This window comes from Erigeron canadensis, chromosome 5 (assembly GCF_010389155.1).
Source record: "Erigeron canadensis isolate Cc75 chromosome 5, C_canadensis_v1, whole genome shotgun sequence".
Taxonomy (NCBI): Eukaryota; Viridiplantae; Streptophyta; class Magnoliopsida; order Asterales; family Asteraceae; genus Erigeron; species Erigeron canadensis.
Window position 1 is genome coordinate 10417896 of NC_057765.1, and position 19038 is coordinate 10436933.

The 19038-nt window shown below is 37.4% G+C and overlaps 1 protein-coding gene across 1 annotated transcript; it reads left to right on the forward strand.

Annotated features, from left to right (window-relative positions):
* The first annotated feature begins 16153 nt into the window (after nucleotides 1–16153).
* LOC122599756 (benzyl alcohol O-benzoyltransferase-like) lies at nucleotides 16154–17960 on the forward strand. The gene is made up of 2 exons (XM_043772318.1): nucleotides 16154–16600; nucleotides 16895–17960. The coding sequence occupies exons 1-2, from the start codon at nucleotides 16154–16156 to the stop codon at nucleotides 17753–17755; spliced, it is 1308 nt and encodes a 435-aa protein (XP_043628253.1). The 3' UTR covers nucleotides 17756–17960.
* Nucleotides 17961–19038: the final 1078 nt, after the last annotated feature.

The window sequence follows — 19038 nt, forward strand, 5'->3', positions numbered from 1 at the left end:
TCTGCCGTTAGAACACCAGCGGTCGATCAGAACTTTAATTTGAAACCAAATCATTTAAAGAGCATTGAGGAACAAAAGTTTGATGGAAAAAAGAAGTGGGATCCATATAAGCACTTGGAGAGGTTTGAGAAGTTGGCACGGCTATACCAATATGGTCAAAACCAAATGAATGCCGTGAAACTTGAAACTTTTCCTATCACTCTTACCGGGGAAGCCGAGGATTGGTTTAATGATCTTCCCGAAAATTCAATTACAACTTGGGATCAACTCAAGGAAGCTTTTATCGGAGAGTTCTACTCGGTTAGGACTCAAAGGCAATTGGAAAACTTGATTAGGTCTTTCATGCAAGAAGAAGGGGAAGATGTGGCAGATGCATGGATCCGTTTTAAAGAAATGTTGAGGAATTGTCCGGGTCATGATTTGACCAAGGAGAAATATGTTGAATTGTTCTTCGATGGATTGACCAAGGTTTCAAAAAGAGAGATGGGATATGCTTTTGGTGGAAGTTTTAGCAAGATCACTCCAAATGAAGGTTTTGACATTTTGGAGAGGATGGTGAAGGATAATGCGGCCATGGATGATAAGAGGTTTATGAAGAATGTGAGCCGATTCAAGCAAAACAAGGTTGCAAGGGCCGATGGAAGCAATAGTTCTAGTGTAATTGATGAGATTCAAGCTTTATCGGCAAGGATGGATAAAGGTTTTGCTAACCAAGAAGCGAGGTTTGGGTATCTAGAACGAGATGTGAAGGTGCTAGCTGATGGATGTGACCATTGTGGAGACATACACTATTCAGAAGAGTGCCCCAACCGGGGACCTAAAGATGTCAACTTTGTTCAGAATCAGCAAGGAGGTTTTCAGAGGAACACCGGTTTTCAGAATCGGACATCAGGTAACAATTCCTATAACTCTTCTTTTCCTGCTAATAGTTCTCGTTTTTCTGGTAACAGGTGGCAAAAGAGCAACTATCAAAGTCAGCCACAGCAGCAGGAGATTAGGCAAGGCCAAGGATCGAGTTCTCCCTCTTCTATTACCGATCCTAATGCCGAGCTGAGAGAGATGATGAAGCAAATGATGAGTAATCAGATCGAGACGAATACAAGTATCCAGAACATAAGGGAGGATACTCGGGAGTTGAGTGAGAGGATAGACAGGATTAATGGCAAGGTGGAGATGAATGCCAAGAATCAAGATATTAACTTCAAGGATCTTGAAAGTAGGATGGCTGCTCTAACTAGGCCCCAGGGGTCTTTGCCTAGTAATACTCAACAGAATCCAAAACAGAATCAAGGATCTAGCAGTAATCAGAAGTACACTCCACCACCTGTTCGTCAGGAGCAAGCGAAGGCTATTACTACTCGTACAGGTAGATCCTATGCTCCTCCTCCTAATCCTAATGTTGTTGTCTCAGATGTGCAGGATACAGGAAATGAAGAAGCTGAAGATGTGGACGAGGAGATTGTGATGAAAGATCAACCGACTGTGAAGACTTCGGTTACCCAACCGGAACCGGCGGTGATACCCGAGGCTAAGCCATATAAGCCTAAGGTTCCATTTCCACAGCGGTTCAGGAAGGCCAAATTAAAGGAACAATATGATAAATTTGTTAACATGATTAAAAATGTTCATATTAATGTGCCTTTAGTTGATTTGATACAGGGAATGCCCAACTATGCGAAGTTTATCAAGGAACTCGTTACGGACAAGGGAAAGATGGATGAGGTGAAGGCGACATATCTTAATGCTGAGTGTTCTGCTATCTTGCAGAATCAACAGATTCCGCCTAAGCTTGAGGATCTAGGGAGTTTTCTTATAACTTGTTCCATTCGTACTTTGACTTGTAAGGCGTTAGCAGATTTAGGTGCAAGTATTAATTTGATGCCTTACTCGGTTTGGAGTAAGTTGGCTTCCGGTATTTTGAGACCCACTCGTATGAGTATAAGACTAGCTGACCACTCTTTTCAGTATCCCATTGGAATTGCTGAGAATATGACTGTCCAAGTAGGTCATATAGTCTTTCTTGTTGATTTTGTGATCCTGGAAATGGAAGAAGACACTAAGGTACCCTTGATTTTAGGTAGACCATTCCTTAACACCGCGGATGCTATCATCCGGGTGAAGGATAAGGAAATTTCATTGGGTGTGGGTACAGATAGAATAGTGTTTAATGTTGAACGATCTATTAAGCATTCTTACTCAACTGATGAATCTTGTTTTAGGATTGACGTCATCGATGATGCTTTGGATCAGGAGTTTCAGGAGTTCATGGAGACAGAAGTTGATGAGGAGCTTGTTTGCTTGGGAGCTGGGGACATTGATGATGATGACTTGTTTGCAGAGGTGATGGCACTTGATATGGATGAGACACCTCCAGAAAATGAGAGTTTTGAAGAAGTTGTCGCTGATGGGAGCTCAAGGGTGCCAAACTCGGTTGATTTACCCCCTACTGATCTGGAGCTCAAGCCATTGCCTGCCCACTTGGAGTATGCCTACTTGGCAGGTAAATCCTCTTTACCCGTTGTCATCTCGTCCGCACTTTCGAGTGACGAGAAGAATCTTCTTTTAGCCGTGCTTAGAACTCATAAGCGGGCTTTTGCTTGGAAAACCACCGACATTCCAGGTATTAGTCCTGAATTTTGCATGCATAAGATAGATTTTGTTGATGATGCTAAGCCCGTTGTCCAGAGACAAAGGAGGCTTAACCCGAATATGAAGGAGGTGGTTAAGAAGGAAGTGATTAAGCTTTTAGATGCGGGGATCATTTTCCCGATAGCTGATAGTTCTTGGGTAAGTCCTGTCCACTGTGTTCCCAAAAAAGGGGGCATGACGGTCATTGAAAATGAAAATAATGAACTTTTGGCCACTAGGACTGTCACGGGTTGGCGGGTTTGCATAGATTACCGTAAATTGAATGATGCCACCCGTAAGGATCATTTTCCCCTCCCTTTTATTGATCAAATGTTGGAATGACTTGCCGGAAATGTATATTTTTGTTTCTTGGATGGGTTCTCCGGGTATTTTCAAATACCCATCGACCCGAAAGACCAAGAAAAGACCACTTTCACATGCCCATTTGGCACCTTTGCTTACCGGCGAATGCCGTTTGGTTTGTGTAATGCCCCGGGCACCTTCCAAAGGTGCATGATCGCTATTTTCCAGGACATGCTTGAAACCTCAATGGAGGTTTTCATGGATGATTTCTCGGTTTTCGGGGATTCCTTTAGGTCTTGTTTGCATAACCTAGATAAGATGTTGACTAGGTGTGAAAAGGCTCGTCTAGTTTTGAATTGGGAGAAGTGTCACTTCATGGTGACCGAGGGAATCGTTCTAGGTCATAAGGTGTCGAGGGCCGGAATAGAAGTGGATAGGGCTAAGATTGATGTGATAGCCAAGTTACCCCTACCTTCAAATGTAAAAGGGGTACGTAGTTTCCTTGGCCATGCCGGTTTCTACCGGAGATTCATTAAAGATTCTCTAAGATTACTCGTCCGATGACCCACTTATTGGAGAAGGACGTCCCTTTTGTTTTTGATGATTCTTGTTTGAGTGCTTTTCAGGTGTTGAAGGATAAGTTGACCAATTCTCCTATTATGGTTTGACCGGATTGGAATTTACCGTTTGAGCTGATGTGTGACGCTAGTGACTATGCGGTTGGAGCTGTGCTAGGGCAAAGGGATGATAAGCATTTCAAGCCGATTTACTATGCTAGTAAAACCTTGAATCCCGCCCAGCAAAACTACACCACTACAGAGAAGGAGTTACTAGCGGTAGTCTTTGCATTTGATAAGTTTCGGTCATATCTTGTACTAAGTAAAACTGTTGTTTTCACTGACTACTCTGCTTTGAAGTATTTGTTTTCTAAGCAAGATGCAAAGCCTAGATTGATTCGATGGGTTCTGTTGTTGCAAGAATTTGATATCGAAATCAAGGATAAGAAAGGTGCCGAGAACTTAGCTGCTGATCATTTGAGCCGGTTAGAAGACCCGGACCGGGAGGAGCTTCAAGATGGGGAGATTAAGGATCACTTTCCCGATGAATATTTGAATGTGATTTCTAGTTCTGATGAAGCCCCTTGGTTTGCTGATATTGCTAATTATTTGGTTGCAGGTGAAATACCAAATGATTTTTCGGGTCAACAGAAAAAGAAGCTCATATCGGACGCTAGGCATTATTACCGGGATAACCCATATCTGTTTAGAATTTGCGCAGATGCTATGGTCAGGAGATGCGTTGCAGGAGCTGAGACTAGAGAGATTTTGGATGCTTGCCATTACGGGCCAACCGGAGGCCACTATGGTCCGTCAGTCACAGGTAGAAAGGTTTTTGATGCAGGTTTTTAATGGCCGACGATTTTCAAAGAAGCCCAAACATTGGTTGAAACTTGTGACATTTGCCAACGCCAAGGAAGCATAACAAAAAGGGATGAAATGCCACAGCAAGGGATTCAGGTATGTGAAGTTTTCGATATTTGGGGCATAGACTTCATGGGACCATTCCCACCGTCTAACAAATCCCAGTACATCCTAGTTTCTGTTGACTACGTGTCTAAGTGGGCTGAAGCCAAGGCTTTACCTACAAACGATGCGCGGGTAGTCATAGATTTTTTAAAACAGTTGTTCAGTAGGTTTGGTTGCCCTAGAGCCTTAATTAGCGATCGTGGGACGCATTTTGCTAATCATCAATTAGATAAGGTTCTTAAACGTTATGGTGTTCATCATTACTTCTCAACTTCTTATCACCCACAGACCAGTGGTCAAGTGGAGAACACCAACAGGGCTTTGAAAAGAATTTTGGAAAAAACGGTCGGGGATAACCCCAAGGTTTTGTCAAAAAAGTTAGATGACGCCTTGTGGGCATTTAGGACCGCTTTTAAGACGCCTATTGGCACGACGCCATATAAGTTGCTCTACGGTAAGAATTGTCATTTACCGATTGAATTAGAGCATAAGGCGTATTGGGCTTTGCGAAATTTGAATCTGGACATGATGGAGGCCGGTGAACTTAGGTTGTTGCAACTCCATGAGCTCGATGAGCTTAGATTGGGAGCTTATGAAAATTCCCGGCTTTACAAAGAAAAGACCAAAATTTATCATGACAAAAGGATCCGTAGGAAGGAATTTAAGGTTGGTGCAAAAGTGTTGTTGTTTTTGTCAAAGTTTAAAATTAAACAACCGAAATTGACTTCTAGGTGGATAGGTCCTTTTGTGATTAAACATGTGTACCCGTCCGGTTATGTTGAATTGTTTAAAAGAGATGGGAATGGATCTTTTATTGTGAATGGTCATCGTTTGAAATTGTATGTGGAAGAAGAACGGGAGGAAGGGACGATTGAGGAGGTTCCTATTTTTGAATCGGAAACTTAGAAGTTGGTTGAGTCTAGCTCTAGACTCGTAAATAAATTAAGCGCTTCTCGGGAGGCAACCCGTGTTTGACTTTGTTTCATTTTCAAATTTTTTTAGTTAGTTTAACTTGTTTTGTCAAGAAAAGTGCAGGTGCAAAATGGGTGACTGCGGCGCAGTCGTGCCCTACGACTTGTCTCTGTTGACTTGCGTGATCACTGCGGCGCAGTGATCCTCGATTACGACCACTGCTGCGCAGCCAAATCTCACTGGACAAAAGTCACTCGTGCATGAATAACCACTGCGGCGCAGTGGGCAAATGTGCAATTCCACTGCGTCGCAGTGGACACAAAGACTTCAACAACTTCGTTTTCAACTTTCAACTCGCCACTTTCATCATTTCTTTTGCATAAATCAACTCTCGACTTCATGAATTATTGTATTAGCCAATAGTCTTCCAAATGCGAGCCAAATGACTACGTAACCTGCTAAGCGCCTGAAACTACTAACAAACACCATAAACGCGCCAAATGCACACAAAGTAGACTTAAAACATATAAATAAATGGCCAATAATGATGTGGGTAATGGGTATAAATTAGTCACATCAGGGAATCATTATGTATCAGGCCATCATACCAAGTTCATAATAATTGTTTATCATCCAACACATACTTATGTTCCATGCATCACACAACCAAGCAACTAAACAAGCGGTCTAAAGTATAATCCAAATCCGATATGCTCTTTAGTTATTGGCCGGGTATGTATACAGGGTGTACCAGCGGCTAACCCTCCACCCATCCAACTCCCATTAAGCATATCGGTTCCTTATTATACCCTAAGCCAAACATGTGCAATCCGTGATGCCATTAACTTGTTATAATACCGGGTACCATAAAATAGCTGATCAAGCTCTTTTAGGGTTGCCACAATATTATATCATGTTAATGCCATAACTTCATTTTGACCTAAACCATCAAACACATCAATTCAAATCATCTCAATCCAACAATATGCACATGACCTCATTGACCTCAAATAACCACATTGACCTCATGCACTTGACCACCACACAACAACACATTGATCACGCCAAGCCAATTGTACTCATGTTGTCACATATAATGAACCTTCCTACGAATTCCAAGCGTACACTTCTAATGCTCATATATTTCACGTTGCATACAAGGTTCCTAATCATGCATTATATATGAAGAGTTTTACTTCAGTCGTAGTCTAGGTCAAGCCACCTAATTCTCTACGACCATGCATTAGGCCACCATTCTGTAACACCCCGAGCTAGGCTCGAAATGCACTGAAAAGCATGACACAAGATGGAATTATCGTAGAACGAGACTATATGAATTTAAAGGATTTCGTGAACACAACAACTAGATTACAAAGTCACAAAAGCATAAGAAGCATACAACCATCAAAAGTTTACAAAAATAACATCAAAAGATGGCTAATGATCCTAAGCTAGTCCCATCATCGGGTAATGAATCACGGATCCATGGTCATAGTCCAACATCTAGCTATGTACATCAAGCTCTCGGGTTCTCTTGATTACCTGAAAAGTGTACAAACACTGTCAATACTAGGTTGGTGAGTTCGTAGGAAAGAAATGACAACACATACCAATGCCATCCAACACATAAGCAAGCATAAAGAACGAGAATTTGAAACCAATTAAGTATCTAACATGTTCTATGATTTTACACTTGTACATAAAGTCCCTCAATTGACCACATGTCATCCATAATGTCATCAAGTACTTAAAGTACCCGTATAATGTCATCAAACATTTCAAGTGCCCGTTTTAATGTCATCATGTCCCTCATGTCCCTCATTGTTCTCAACACACCACAAATTGATCATCAATGACCATCTATCTCCACACATTACCTATACACCATGTGTGTATACTTCGTACGATACTACTTTTGAAAAGCCATTGATGCTTATATATAAGGTCACCCGCAGGCTTCCCACCACATCTACAACCCTTCAAAGGTATTACCGTCTTGCATATATACACAACTAACCAAATAAACACCCAACCATGCACATACAATAATCATATAACAACCACATATTTGCATGTCAACAAATCCATCAAACAAACATTCAATTCATAAATGTCATCATGAACATAAGTACACTTTTCAGCCCGACTCTTAAAAGAGCAAGGGAAGCTATGAAAACTCACCTTGATTAAATAACAACAAGTTAATATCAAGCTACAAATGTCCAACGATCGTCAAATGTCCACGACCAAAACTTCAACAACGATCACAACCTACTCTACCATATCAAAATATCACAAGCTATTTGAACGGTAAGGTCTAGTCTGTTATAAAACTCCACAATCCCCAAAAGTATATTAGAAGTGATTCCGGAACGCTTGGGTAACAAACAAAGAGTTTTGGTTAAACATGTTTCGATGACTTAGCACCTAAATTTGACATGAAAATCAAAGTGTTCAAATTTGTGTTTTAACAACTTATTTGACATTTGTTTGATGATATAAGACTAGTATATAAGTTTCGGGCCTTGAAGAGGTCGACCGATGATCAAACGAAAAAAGTACAAAAAAGGACAGTAGAGCGCATTCTATGCTGAAACCCAGAGAACGCGCTTCCAACCTCAGCGCACCCGCTTCAAACACAGCGCACACACTCCAATTGTCAGGGCTAAACTCAATTTGTGATGGTCCAAGACCTGTTTTATATAACTATACACCATTTGACAAAACAAATTTCATAAATTCAATCCATAACCTTAAGCTTGTGTCAAAGAATCATTTGACCTAATTTAAATAACCACAAAACCCTAATTTCAACCCTAACCCGTTTTTAAGCTCAATTGGACCAAGAATACTTAGATTTTATCTACAAACCTGATTACAAGTGTAAAAGGTGAATTTAAGTTATGTTTGAGTTACCAAATCTTCCACTAGATGATGAAACCCGAATTTGAGCTAGATGGGGAGATTTCTTGCACCTTAAGTTCTAAATTTTTGATATATTGAATGATGATTTTGTTATTAATTTGCTTGAAACAACATTATATGAACTAGAACTTGGAGAGAGGGAGGAGTAAATGTTCTTGCATTTAGTTAGATAGAGTGTGTATGTGTGTGAGAAATGAATGGATGGATGGAGATAGGGTAAGAGTTGGGAGTGGATAGGGTTGGGTAATCTTGATGGGTCATGGGTTATGGGCATAAACCATGGAGGATCCATATTTCAATTTACTAATTAACTTATGTCTTCAAAATGTAAGAATCGATTAGCACAACTAGTGACCTCGACTAGCACATAAGTCCCAAATTAAACGATAAATTGATCTATATGAACACATTGCACTTAAATGAACTCCAAATTGCACTTGAACTATATTGGCCAACTTAATAATTATTCAAATTGTATATGTAGTCAAATGGTCAAAGTCACAATTGTTACACTATTCTTCATGCCATGAATCGTTTGATTGAGGATTGTGGAGATGAGATGGTTCTTTCAATGTTGTTGGTAGATTTCAAGAATGCCTTCAATTTGGTGGATCGGTTTGTTATGCTAGAAGAGGTCGGCCTTCAATGCCACATTATTTCACGTTGGATGGAATTTTTTTACTCTAGCCCAGCTAGATTATATTATGGGGAACACACCTTATGGTCACACCAAGGTGTGCAACAAAGTGATCCTCTTGGACCCCTACTCTTTGCCTTAGTGCTACATCCTTTAGTTTGCAAGATTAGAGATTCCTTTAGCCTTTCTTTTCATGCTTGGTATCCGGATGATGGGCTCTATTATTGGAGATACTTTGGTCGTGGGGAAGGTTTTAGAGCTTATTATGGTGGATGGACCGTGCTATGGTTTGCACCTCAATGTTGATAAAACCGAGGTTTTTTAGCCAAATGAAGATCATAGAACTAGGATTTTGGGTGTTTTTCCCTCTAATATTGCACGACCCTTGCTTGGTGTTAAATTACCGGGTGGACCTGCCAGCGTAGACTTTAATTTTAGTAGTGAGCTCGTTATGAAAAGGGTTGTTAAAACAATTGAGCTTATGGATTCTGCTGCTAAGATTAATGACCTTCAATGTGAGTTGTTGCTACTTCGTGCTTGCGTCGGTTTTTACAAGTTATATTTTGCTATGCTCACATGTTCTCCCTCGGTCTTTCAACGTGCTCAGACTTCATTTGACGGGGTACTACGTTCTTCTTTGGAGCGTATTGTCACTGCTTATGGACCTGGCTTTGGTGATTGGCAATGGAGGCTTACCACCTTACCCTTTTCTATTGGTGGGCTTGGTGTTCTGCCAATTTGCATACTAAGTTGCTTTGACATTCTGGGATTGTTACTTATGGGCCTTCCTTTAATGATGCCTTGTATGCTTCTAATGTGAAAATGAATATCGACCTTTTGAGCAATCCATGTATGATCGCTGCCCCCAAACTCATGAAGAAACTGGCAGATATATATTTCACACGTGTTACCCATATGGCAAAATCCACTTTTTCCTTATCCTCTCGACGGATGGCATTAGGGAAATCTCAAATGGAGGAGTGCACTTCGGATTGGCTTAGGGTGATTCCAATCTCTGGACTGGAACAGACTATGAATGCAGGATTTAACGGTGTGTTCTATGTTATCGGTTAGGTATTCCTCTATTTACCGTTCCTACGCAGTGCTCAGCTTGTTCCAAGGTATTTCCAAGGGATATTTATGGGGACCATGTCGTATCATGCGCAGGTATTGTTGGTACTAAAAATCGACATAACATCTTACGTGACACCCTTGTTGACATCTGTTCTCGGTATGGGGTTTCAGTTCGTAAAGAAGTTGATATCGGACTTATTGGAGGAAAAGACAACCATTTGCGCCCGACTGATTTGCTGCTTTATTCGTGGGACGGAAGGGTTGATGTATGTGTCGACTTGACAGGGTCATCTCTCGTGACACTGACTGGTATGGTTGACTTTGTACCTGTCCGTGCGATGATTGAGGCTGCTTAACGTAAACGTGTCAAGTACGAGGCTAAGTGTGTGGATATTGGATATGGGTTTCTCCCCTTCTCATTCTCTTCCTTTGGGGAACTCGAGAAGGATGCAGTGACCCTATTAAAGCAAATCTATTAAAGCGAATCTGAAGGTTCACTATGGCTCAAGACACTAGTGCAAGTGCTACTAGTCATATATTTAGTAAGATTAGTTTTGTTATTGCTAGAGGGATTGGGGCTCAGATTGTATCTCGGCTTCCTACCAATTTATTGTAAATCCTCCTAATTTCTAATGAAAGTGATTTTTATTTAAAAAATAATAATAATAACAATAATAATAATAATAATAATGATAATAATAATAAAGATACAAATGTTCAAACTTCCAAAGCACATGTCAAATACTATAAAAGTGGTCCGAAATATACACACCCCTTTTACTTTAGAAACCTAAAAGGCTATACTTTTTTAATAAAAAAAATCATATATATTTGTATATATCCATTCATACATACGCATTCATATAATATCATCCATTTCTGCTTCTTTCGGTCCTTTTTGATCAAATCAAAAGAACATATACTACACTATTTTCTTGTAGAGTAATAATACATACACAATCATTCAATTTTAGTCACCTTCTACATTTAAAATGAAGATTCACATCAGATCTCGTCAATCAAAAGACGATTTTCGTGTCTTAACTCATATTCAAACCTCAAGGCTAATCATCATCTCCAATGAAATCCGACGAAACCGGAACAGATTTTCTGTTTCGATATTAGTCATCATCATCTTCTTCATCTCTTAAGCATCATCACCTAAATATTCTCTATTTATGAATTTTTTTTTTGGAGTAAAAGCTCAAATATATTGTTGGTCACAAATATGGACTTATGATTTAATTAGTTAAAACAATTGTCTAAGTAAAATTTTATCAATGGGAAGTGATCATCATCAAGTATCAGCATAAATAGACAGTCAGCAGAAGTCAAAGATAGAAGCTGATAAAGTGACCTTAAAGATTTGTGGAATAAATCTTTAAGTCTAAATGATTACTTACAGATACATGAGAAGAGTCACTGAAAAGTAGAGATTTAAGCTCAATTGGTGCTCTAATGGTGAAATTAAGGTTAGTGTATGAAAAGGTGTTTGTGTGTGTATGGAGGTTGAAGATGGAGATGGAGAGAGAATAATTAGAGTGAAATGGAATGATTAATGTGTAAATGGGAAAAAGGCTTACAATTAATGTGTGGAAGGGGGCTATTTATATCATAAATCTAAGTTTCACTAATGCCCCGTCTACCTCTAAAACATTTACATTTTAACACCATTTTTAGTTCTAACAGTCACCAACAGTTCTTACAGATATCTACTGATGACAAGTAAAAAAAGACTTAGAAGATTTTGAGGTTTCAACATACTTCTAAGATTACTGTTGGTTCATCAGCCGGTGCTGATGAATAAAGACAAAGTTGTCCTATCCAGAAGAAAAGACAAAAGGAACACAAACGCATGGGTCCTAAAGTGTCAGAACATGCACTTGTCAAATCATAATTGAACAAGTGGCATACATCAATTCCAAGTGAATCTTTGTCTGTAAAGGGAAGGCTACTTATTAGAGGAAAGTGTTCGTCCAATCCACACATAATTATATTTGTCACTCTGTGTTTTACAAATATAAATTCTCTCAAGAACTCTGTCCATCAGCAGTTCTTAGTGTTTGATAAATTTTGTATTTATCAAACATAATTTGTATTTAGTGACGAGTGATTTAGAATTAGAGTTTGTCTTTTAATCATTTTATTCCGCATTACTCGTTGTAATTCTTTGATTATTCATTAATAAAGAATTCCATTGAAAATTAAAGTTGAGTTCTTATTTAAAGTCAATTTGTTGTTAAATGTTTAATCATTCAGTAAACGATCAGGACCTACATATATCATAAATATAAAAAATTTTAGCATGGGGGCAGTTGACCCCAGTGCCCCATGCTAAATCCGTCCCTGGTTGGTTTGACATATAGTGGTTTATTTTGTTGCGTTTAGACTGTTTTTTAGAACCGTTTGTTATCAGATCATAAGTGTGGACATCTTGAGTCCCATAAAGCATCTGAAACGGAGTTTCTTATTGAAACCTAATACCATTTGACTACATTTAAATGCAAAAATAACAACCTAATGTCGTTGTTCATGGGTTTAGGTCTCAATATTTCGACGGTATATGAGTCTAATTAAAAATGCAAGTCATGATTTATTAATTGGCCATACTTTCTTATTAGATATCAATAGGGGTGGATATTTAGATACTAGTCACTCTACTTCAAGATATTAGATATTATATTATGATATTAGATATTATATTATTTTTAGATGAGCTACAGAATTTGAGTGTCCTTTCTTTAACCTTGAAATTGTGGAAATATTGGAATATAATGTAGCTCACAAGTAACCACGTGAGTCTTTAATTTCATTTCTAAATATCTCAGATTAGTTCAATGGATTTGGCATTTTTGCTTACGTTATGCTGCCTCCGTTCCAATAGATGTGTCATGTTTTGATTTTTGAAGTCTTTATTCTTCAAATTTGACCTTAAATATTTTTGTTTGTGTTATATAGTATTTGATAAAAGTTATATGCATTGATTGAGTTTTAGATTTATTTTCATTAGGTATAATTTTTGTCAAATATCATATAACAAAATATATATATATTTAAGGTCAAATTTTAAAAAATGAAGACTTTTAATATTCAAAATGTGACTTCTAATGTGACAGGGGGAGTATACTGTTTTTTATCGCCGAAATCATTAAGGATTCCTTAATCTTTAGACGTTGTTTTAATGTATTAATATTAATATTAATTATTAATTATTAACCAAAATCTGTTATATACCCAAACATATATAGTGATGTGTATTTACCATTATACCCTTGTAATTATATAGTCTATATACATAGAGACTTAACACTAACCCTTGTAAGAGACATTTTTGTTCCAATAAAAATATTCTCTTCTTTCTTTTCTCTCTTACTTCATCATCTACTATTTACTACTATCATTGTTCTTGATTGTTTGTGTCATTGTTATTGTTGATCCAAGATTAAGATATTCACAACAAAATTTTTCAATAAATACTTATTTTTATTCAATTTATTTTTATATTCATTGTTTGTCAACGGAATTTTTTTTTTATATAAATACTTATTTTTTCATTACTTTTATTCTCAACTTTCCGCGAGTTGATGCTACGGACAATCTTTTCTTTTCATTATTTATATTTATATTCTTATTTTGTTTTTTTTTTATTTATTGAAACGTGAGATCGATTGACCATACACCTGGTTATGTTTTAAGGGCAAAGCCCGTAGCGAATCACAATTTCTAGCTGTGATGACAACTATTAAAGTAAAACAGATAAAACAACTTGTTCTTTGTTAACAGATCCTTATGCATCATGTTTCATTTCGATAAGTTACTTGTACCTTGGGGTTTCCCACCAAGATTCATGTTGGAAATTCTGAATAAAACACTTGTCATTGTTTTACTAATTATAATACAATAAAAATAAATATGTAGAGTAAATAACAATAACAAGAATATGAAGTGAAACCGGATAGGAGTAACAACAGGTTCGAATCTTGTAGAAAATAACAAAACATAAACAATGAGAGGCTTGTGTGAAGCGTATTGTCGCATACACAAAAGGCAGACGAGTTCAAATCCATCGTCGTCTACCTTGAGCCAGTAGACTAAGTACGTTTCATGAGCGAAAGGTTCAAAGGGTAACACCAACCTTTCGTATGCAAGATTCAACTGTTGAGACTTGAATGGAACACTGTTGTTTCTGAGATTGACCTCCATTCATGTGGAGGATTGTTGGAAAAAGTGGGTATTTTCCTAACTTTGGACATCGATAGATATATGATCGAATGACATATATTGACATCCATTCATGTAGAGGATTTGGACCGTCTGGGATGGTGGACTCCTTGTGTCATTTAAACCTTACGCTACCCAAATGCTAAATTCTTCTGTGTTTCGCCGCCATGCAAGACGGTGAAACCGTGCTTTCCAGGCCACCGTCTGGACGGTGGCTGGACCGTATTTTACGGTAGTCAAGTTGAACCAGCGTCTGGGACGCCACACAGACCATCTCGCACGCTGCCCTCCATTTTTAGATTTCCAGATTTTTGTCTAGCCTTGTTTTCCAATTTCTTGGTTCGAGTCATGCTGTCAGTTGAATCCTTCCAGGGTTTTACAAGTGTTCTAGTTACTCTCTAGTGTCATCTAAAGTTCGAAGACTTTAGACTTTTGGAATATAAATAATGGTAGGTCAAAGACTTTTGGCCAGCGTGGGACCTACATAGTGTCATATTAATTCGTCATAGCCGAACCAAGGTGAGTTCGTAGCCCCTTTTCTTTACATGATTTTGGGGTGAAAAGTGTACAACGTGTTTTCTTGGTTGTTTGATCGTTATGTGTTCGTTTATTTAAGTAGTCAAGGTTATATGATCGATTTACTACTTTATCAATGTTATATGTTCGTTTATGTAAGTAATCAAGGTTATATGATTGTTTGGTTATTTTATCAAGGTTATATGTTCGTTTAATTGGTGAATCAAGGTTGTGTGGTTGTTATATGTTCGTATCAAGGTTATAAGGTTCATTAAATGATCCAATAAAGGTTTCAAGGTTTTGTGATCATTTATCGATCCAAATTATGAGATCATTTAATGACCCAATCAAGGTTTCAAGGTTATGGAATCGTTTATCGATCCAAATCAAGGTTATGTGTTCGTATCAAGGTTATGTGATCGTTATGATGTTAACCAAGTCTAATGGTTGTTATCCCGACACTTGTTTCTTATAGTCAAAACCTATGAACTCATCAACTTTATGTTGACGCATCTTAGTACACTTTTCAGGTAATAAAGTGAATGAAAGACGTGATAAATGATTGCATTGCATGTGTTAGGATTGAGCTTGGACTTTTGTGGATCTGTGATTTATTGCTCCCGATTATGGGTTATGCCTAGGATCGTTAGCCATCATTTGAACTATCTCTTTTGTAAACTATTGATAGTGTTGTGCTCCTTGTGCATTATTTGATTCGTAACTTGTATTTGTACTTAAATTATGTATGGATTGCTCTAATCCTTGAATGCATTTAATGGTCTCTACTTAATTTCCATGTCACACTGAGCTTTTTTATTAATACCTCATATTTCCATCTCGTTGGGGTGTTAGAAAACCACTCACATATTAATAAGTCAATGGATTAAAAATTAAAAACCAAAGTTACATGTTTATTTTGTAAATTAAATTAAAAAATTTAATATATAAGTGATCATTACATGCCTAACAAGTAACAAAAACATATTAAATTTCCATACTATATATGTAAGCAATTAATAATTAAGTAGTGTTACATGTATTTAAATTGCTGCAAGATGCCTACTACATCATTTGCTGACGATGTTAACCATAAGCCAACTAGGAGATAATTAGTTAGAAAGCCACTCAAATTAAGAGATTAATTAGTAATTAAGTGGTGTCAGTTGATATTTAATGCTACAAGATGCCCTAATGCCCACTATAGTTGCTGACGGTGTTGACCATAAAACATGAAACCTACCAAGAGTTTGTTAGAAAGTCAATCAAAAAATGTATTTTAGTATATGTCATATATTTTTATAAAGTATAAGAGTAATAACATGCATGTAGATTTTTATCATTTCTATTATGCTTAGATAAAAAAAATCCTTAACATACCAAGTTGAAGCACCAACAAAAACATATCCAAGAAATGGCCCAGATCAATACTCCCTTCACTTTTAAAGTCAAGAGACATGCACCAGAGCTTATCCGTCCGGCTAAGCACACCCCACATGAACTAAAGCTTCTATCTGACATTGATGATCAAGATTTTCTTCGATTTCAAATACCTGTGATTATGTTTTATCGTGAGAATCCAAAAATGAGAAATAAGAATCCAGTGAGTGTGATAAAGGAGGCTCTGGCGAAGGTTCTAGTCTTTTATTATCCGTTTGCTGGCAGGCTCAAGGAAGGTCCTGCAAAGAAGCTAATGGTGGATTGCAGCGGTGAAGGTGTGTTGTTTATTGAAGCGGATGCGGATGTGACGCTGACGCAATTTGGAGAGTCACTTCACCCTCCGTTTCCATGTGTAAACGAGCTGCTTTATGATGTTCCTGGATCTTCTGGCATCCTCGATTCGCCGTTGCTGCTAATTCAGGTGAATTTATTTTTTTATTCTTCATGTTATTAAATAAAATTCTACGTTTCTTATATATGTATTGTCAAAATGTACAATTTTATTCTCAAAAAGCTTTATCAAACACGACTTATTGTCCCTTTTCTAAGAACAACGCCTTATCATTAACAAAGCAAATATCGGAGTCGCTTCTAATATTTAAAAGTTTTAACTAAGTTAAAGTATGCACAGTCTTCATATTGATAAAATGAAGATAAGACTTGATTTTACATGATTGCTTGTTTCTCGCAAATAATAGTTGATCTATAATGGTAGGTGACACGACTTTTATGTGGAGGTTTCATCTTTGCTTTACGACTCAACCACACCATGAGTGACGCATTTGGAATCGTTCAATTTTTGAGAGCATTAGGTGAAATGGCACGGGGTGCGTCGTCACCATCAACTTTGCCTGTGTGGCAAAGGGAGTTCCTAAACGCAAGAGATCCACCACGTGTGACATGTACTCATCACGAATTTGATGAATTTATAGGCACCAGAAAGGATATAACCATCGGAATGAATAACATGGTTCTAAAATCATTTTTCTTTGGGCCCGTTGATTTGTCAGCCTTACGTAAATTTGTTCCACAACACCATAAAACTTGCTCTGATTTTGAGGTACTAACAACTTGTTTATGGCGTTGTCGTGTCATTGCTCTACAGTTAGATCCTGAAGAGGAGACAAGGATTATATTTGCTGTGAATACACGTACAAAATTTAGTCCTCCCCTCCCAATGGGATATTATGGAAATTGTTTTGCCTATGCCATTGCCATTTGCACTGTTTTTGACCTATTAAACAAACCTTTTAGCAATGCGTTAGAGATAGTGATGAAGGCAAAATCTAGTGTCAACGAAGAGTACATGAGATCTCTTGCTGACCTGTTGGTAATCAAAGGACGACCCAATCTCACAGTTTTACAACACTATGTTGTCACAGATGTGACACGTGCTAGATTTGATGTTGTTGACTTCGGGTGGGGGAAGGCGGACTATGGAGGGCCTGGAGCTACAGGCCTTGTTGATTCTAGTTTCTATCTTCCATACACAAACACTAAGGGTGAGTTTGGAATTATGGTGCCCATATATTTGCCAAATGTTGCGATGGAAAAGTTTGTCAAAGAGTTAAAATAAGATGTTGACGGGAGATAACAGCCACGAAGTACTTTCCAAACTATAAATTTCACGTTTTGATTCTAATAGACTAGGTAGTAAGAGCCCTTTTACTTTAAAAAGAAGCTCTTAATACGAATTTGTAATTGAAATGGCACTTGTTTTTAATTTAATAAACATACTTTAGCATAGTTTTTGTAAACAAATTTCATATACGAGAATAAAAATAGGGCAGTGTTTTGCGTACCCCTCCTTCCAACATATTGTAGATTTGGGACCACGAAGTAGTACAGAAGAAAGATCGAGATGTCTTTATTTATTTTATTTTATTTTATTTTATCTTGCATCTATCTTTATTAAACACCACCAGTAGATGATATCTACCTTTATTATACTCACCAAACCCATTACTCTCTCTTTCTCCCTCACTCTCCCTTTATATGTCTATATCTAAATCTCAATCTACTAAAAAAAATGAGATCTGTTCATGTAGTGATATATATCTAGAGAAATATTATCGATTCCATATTCACATATGTGTACGGAAAAATGTCGGATTTTTTTGATGGGATGAATGAAGCTCTCTTGAGGGTTTAATCTCTTTTCACTTCTTGTGTGTTTGATCTCTGACCAGGGGCTGACGGTATATTTTAGTTTTATTGATGTTCAGATGGTGGTGGCTGTATTTGACGTTTTTTGTATATATGTGTACGGAAAAAATAACAAGATGGGTATGAGTGAAAAAGGGTGAATTAATAGCAAAACCCAAAAAGGGTTTTTTATAAAAATTGTAGATCAATAGGAATTAGAAATGTTTGTGTATTATAAGGATTTGATAGATGAAAAGAAAGAAGGAATTAAGAAGAAAGATATTTGAAAATTGAGAAGGAAAAGAAAAGATATTAAAAAAATAATGAAAGTGTGGTTTTTTCATTAGAAAAGAGGTGGTAATTTTTTTTTAATCTTTTCTGTTTAATAATGAGTTGGAGTTTGGTCCCCTATATATCATTGACTTATGCAAAATTTTTGTTTGTAAGGACCACTCTAGTATTATACAATAGGGATTGGGTTTGTTGTTGTTGGTGGTGTACCTTACCTAATTTTTACTGCAGAAATAGATTAAAACATTCACCATATTAATCATGATACATTCTTTTATGTCCATTACATCTAAACTTTTATTATAGCATCCTTAGTTTAATACCCATCAAAAGTATACCATACTGACAGTTTATAGACCAAAATAACTTGTAAACTTACGCTGCTGAATCAAACCTAAGTTGTGAGCCATTCACAAGTATAGA

Bases quoted from the DNA above. Each gene is read 5' to 3' on its own strand.
- LOC122599756 (XM_043772318.1), top strand. From the start codon at position 16,154: ATGGCCCAGATCAATACTCCCTTCACTTTTAAAGTCAAGAGACATGCA. The intron at 16,601-16,894 runs GTGAATTTATTT...CTATAATGGTAG, and splicing joins CGCCGTTGCTGCTAATTCAG to GTGACACGACTTTTATGTGG.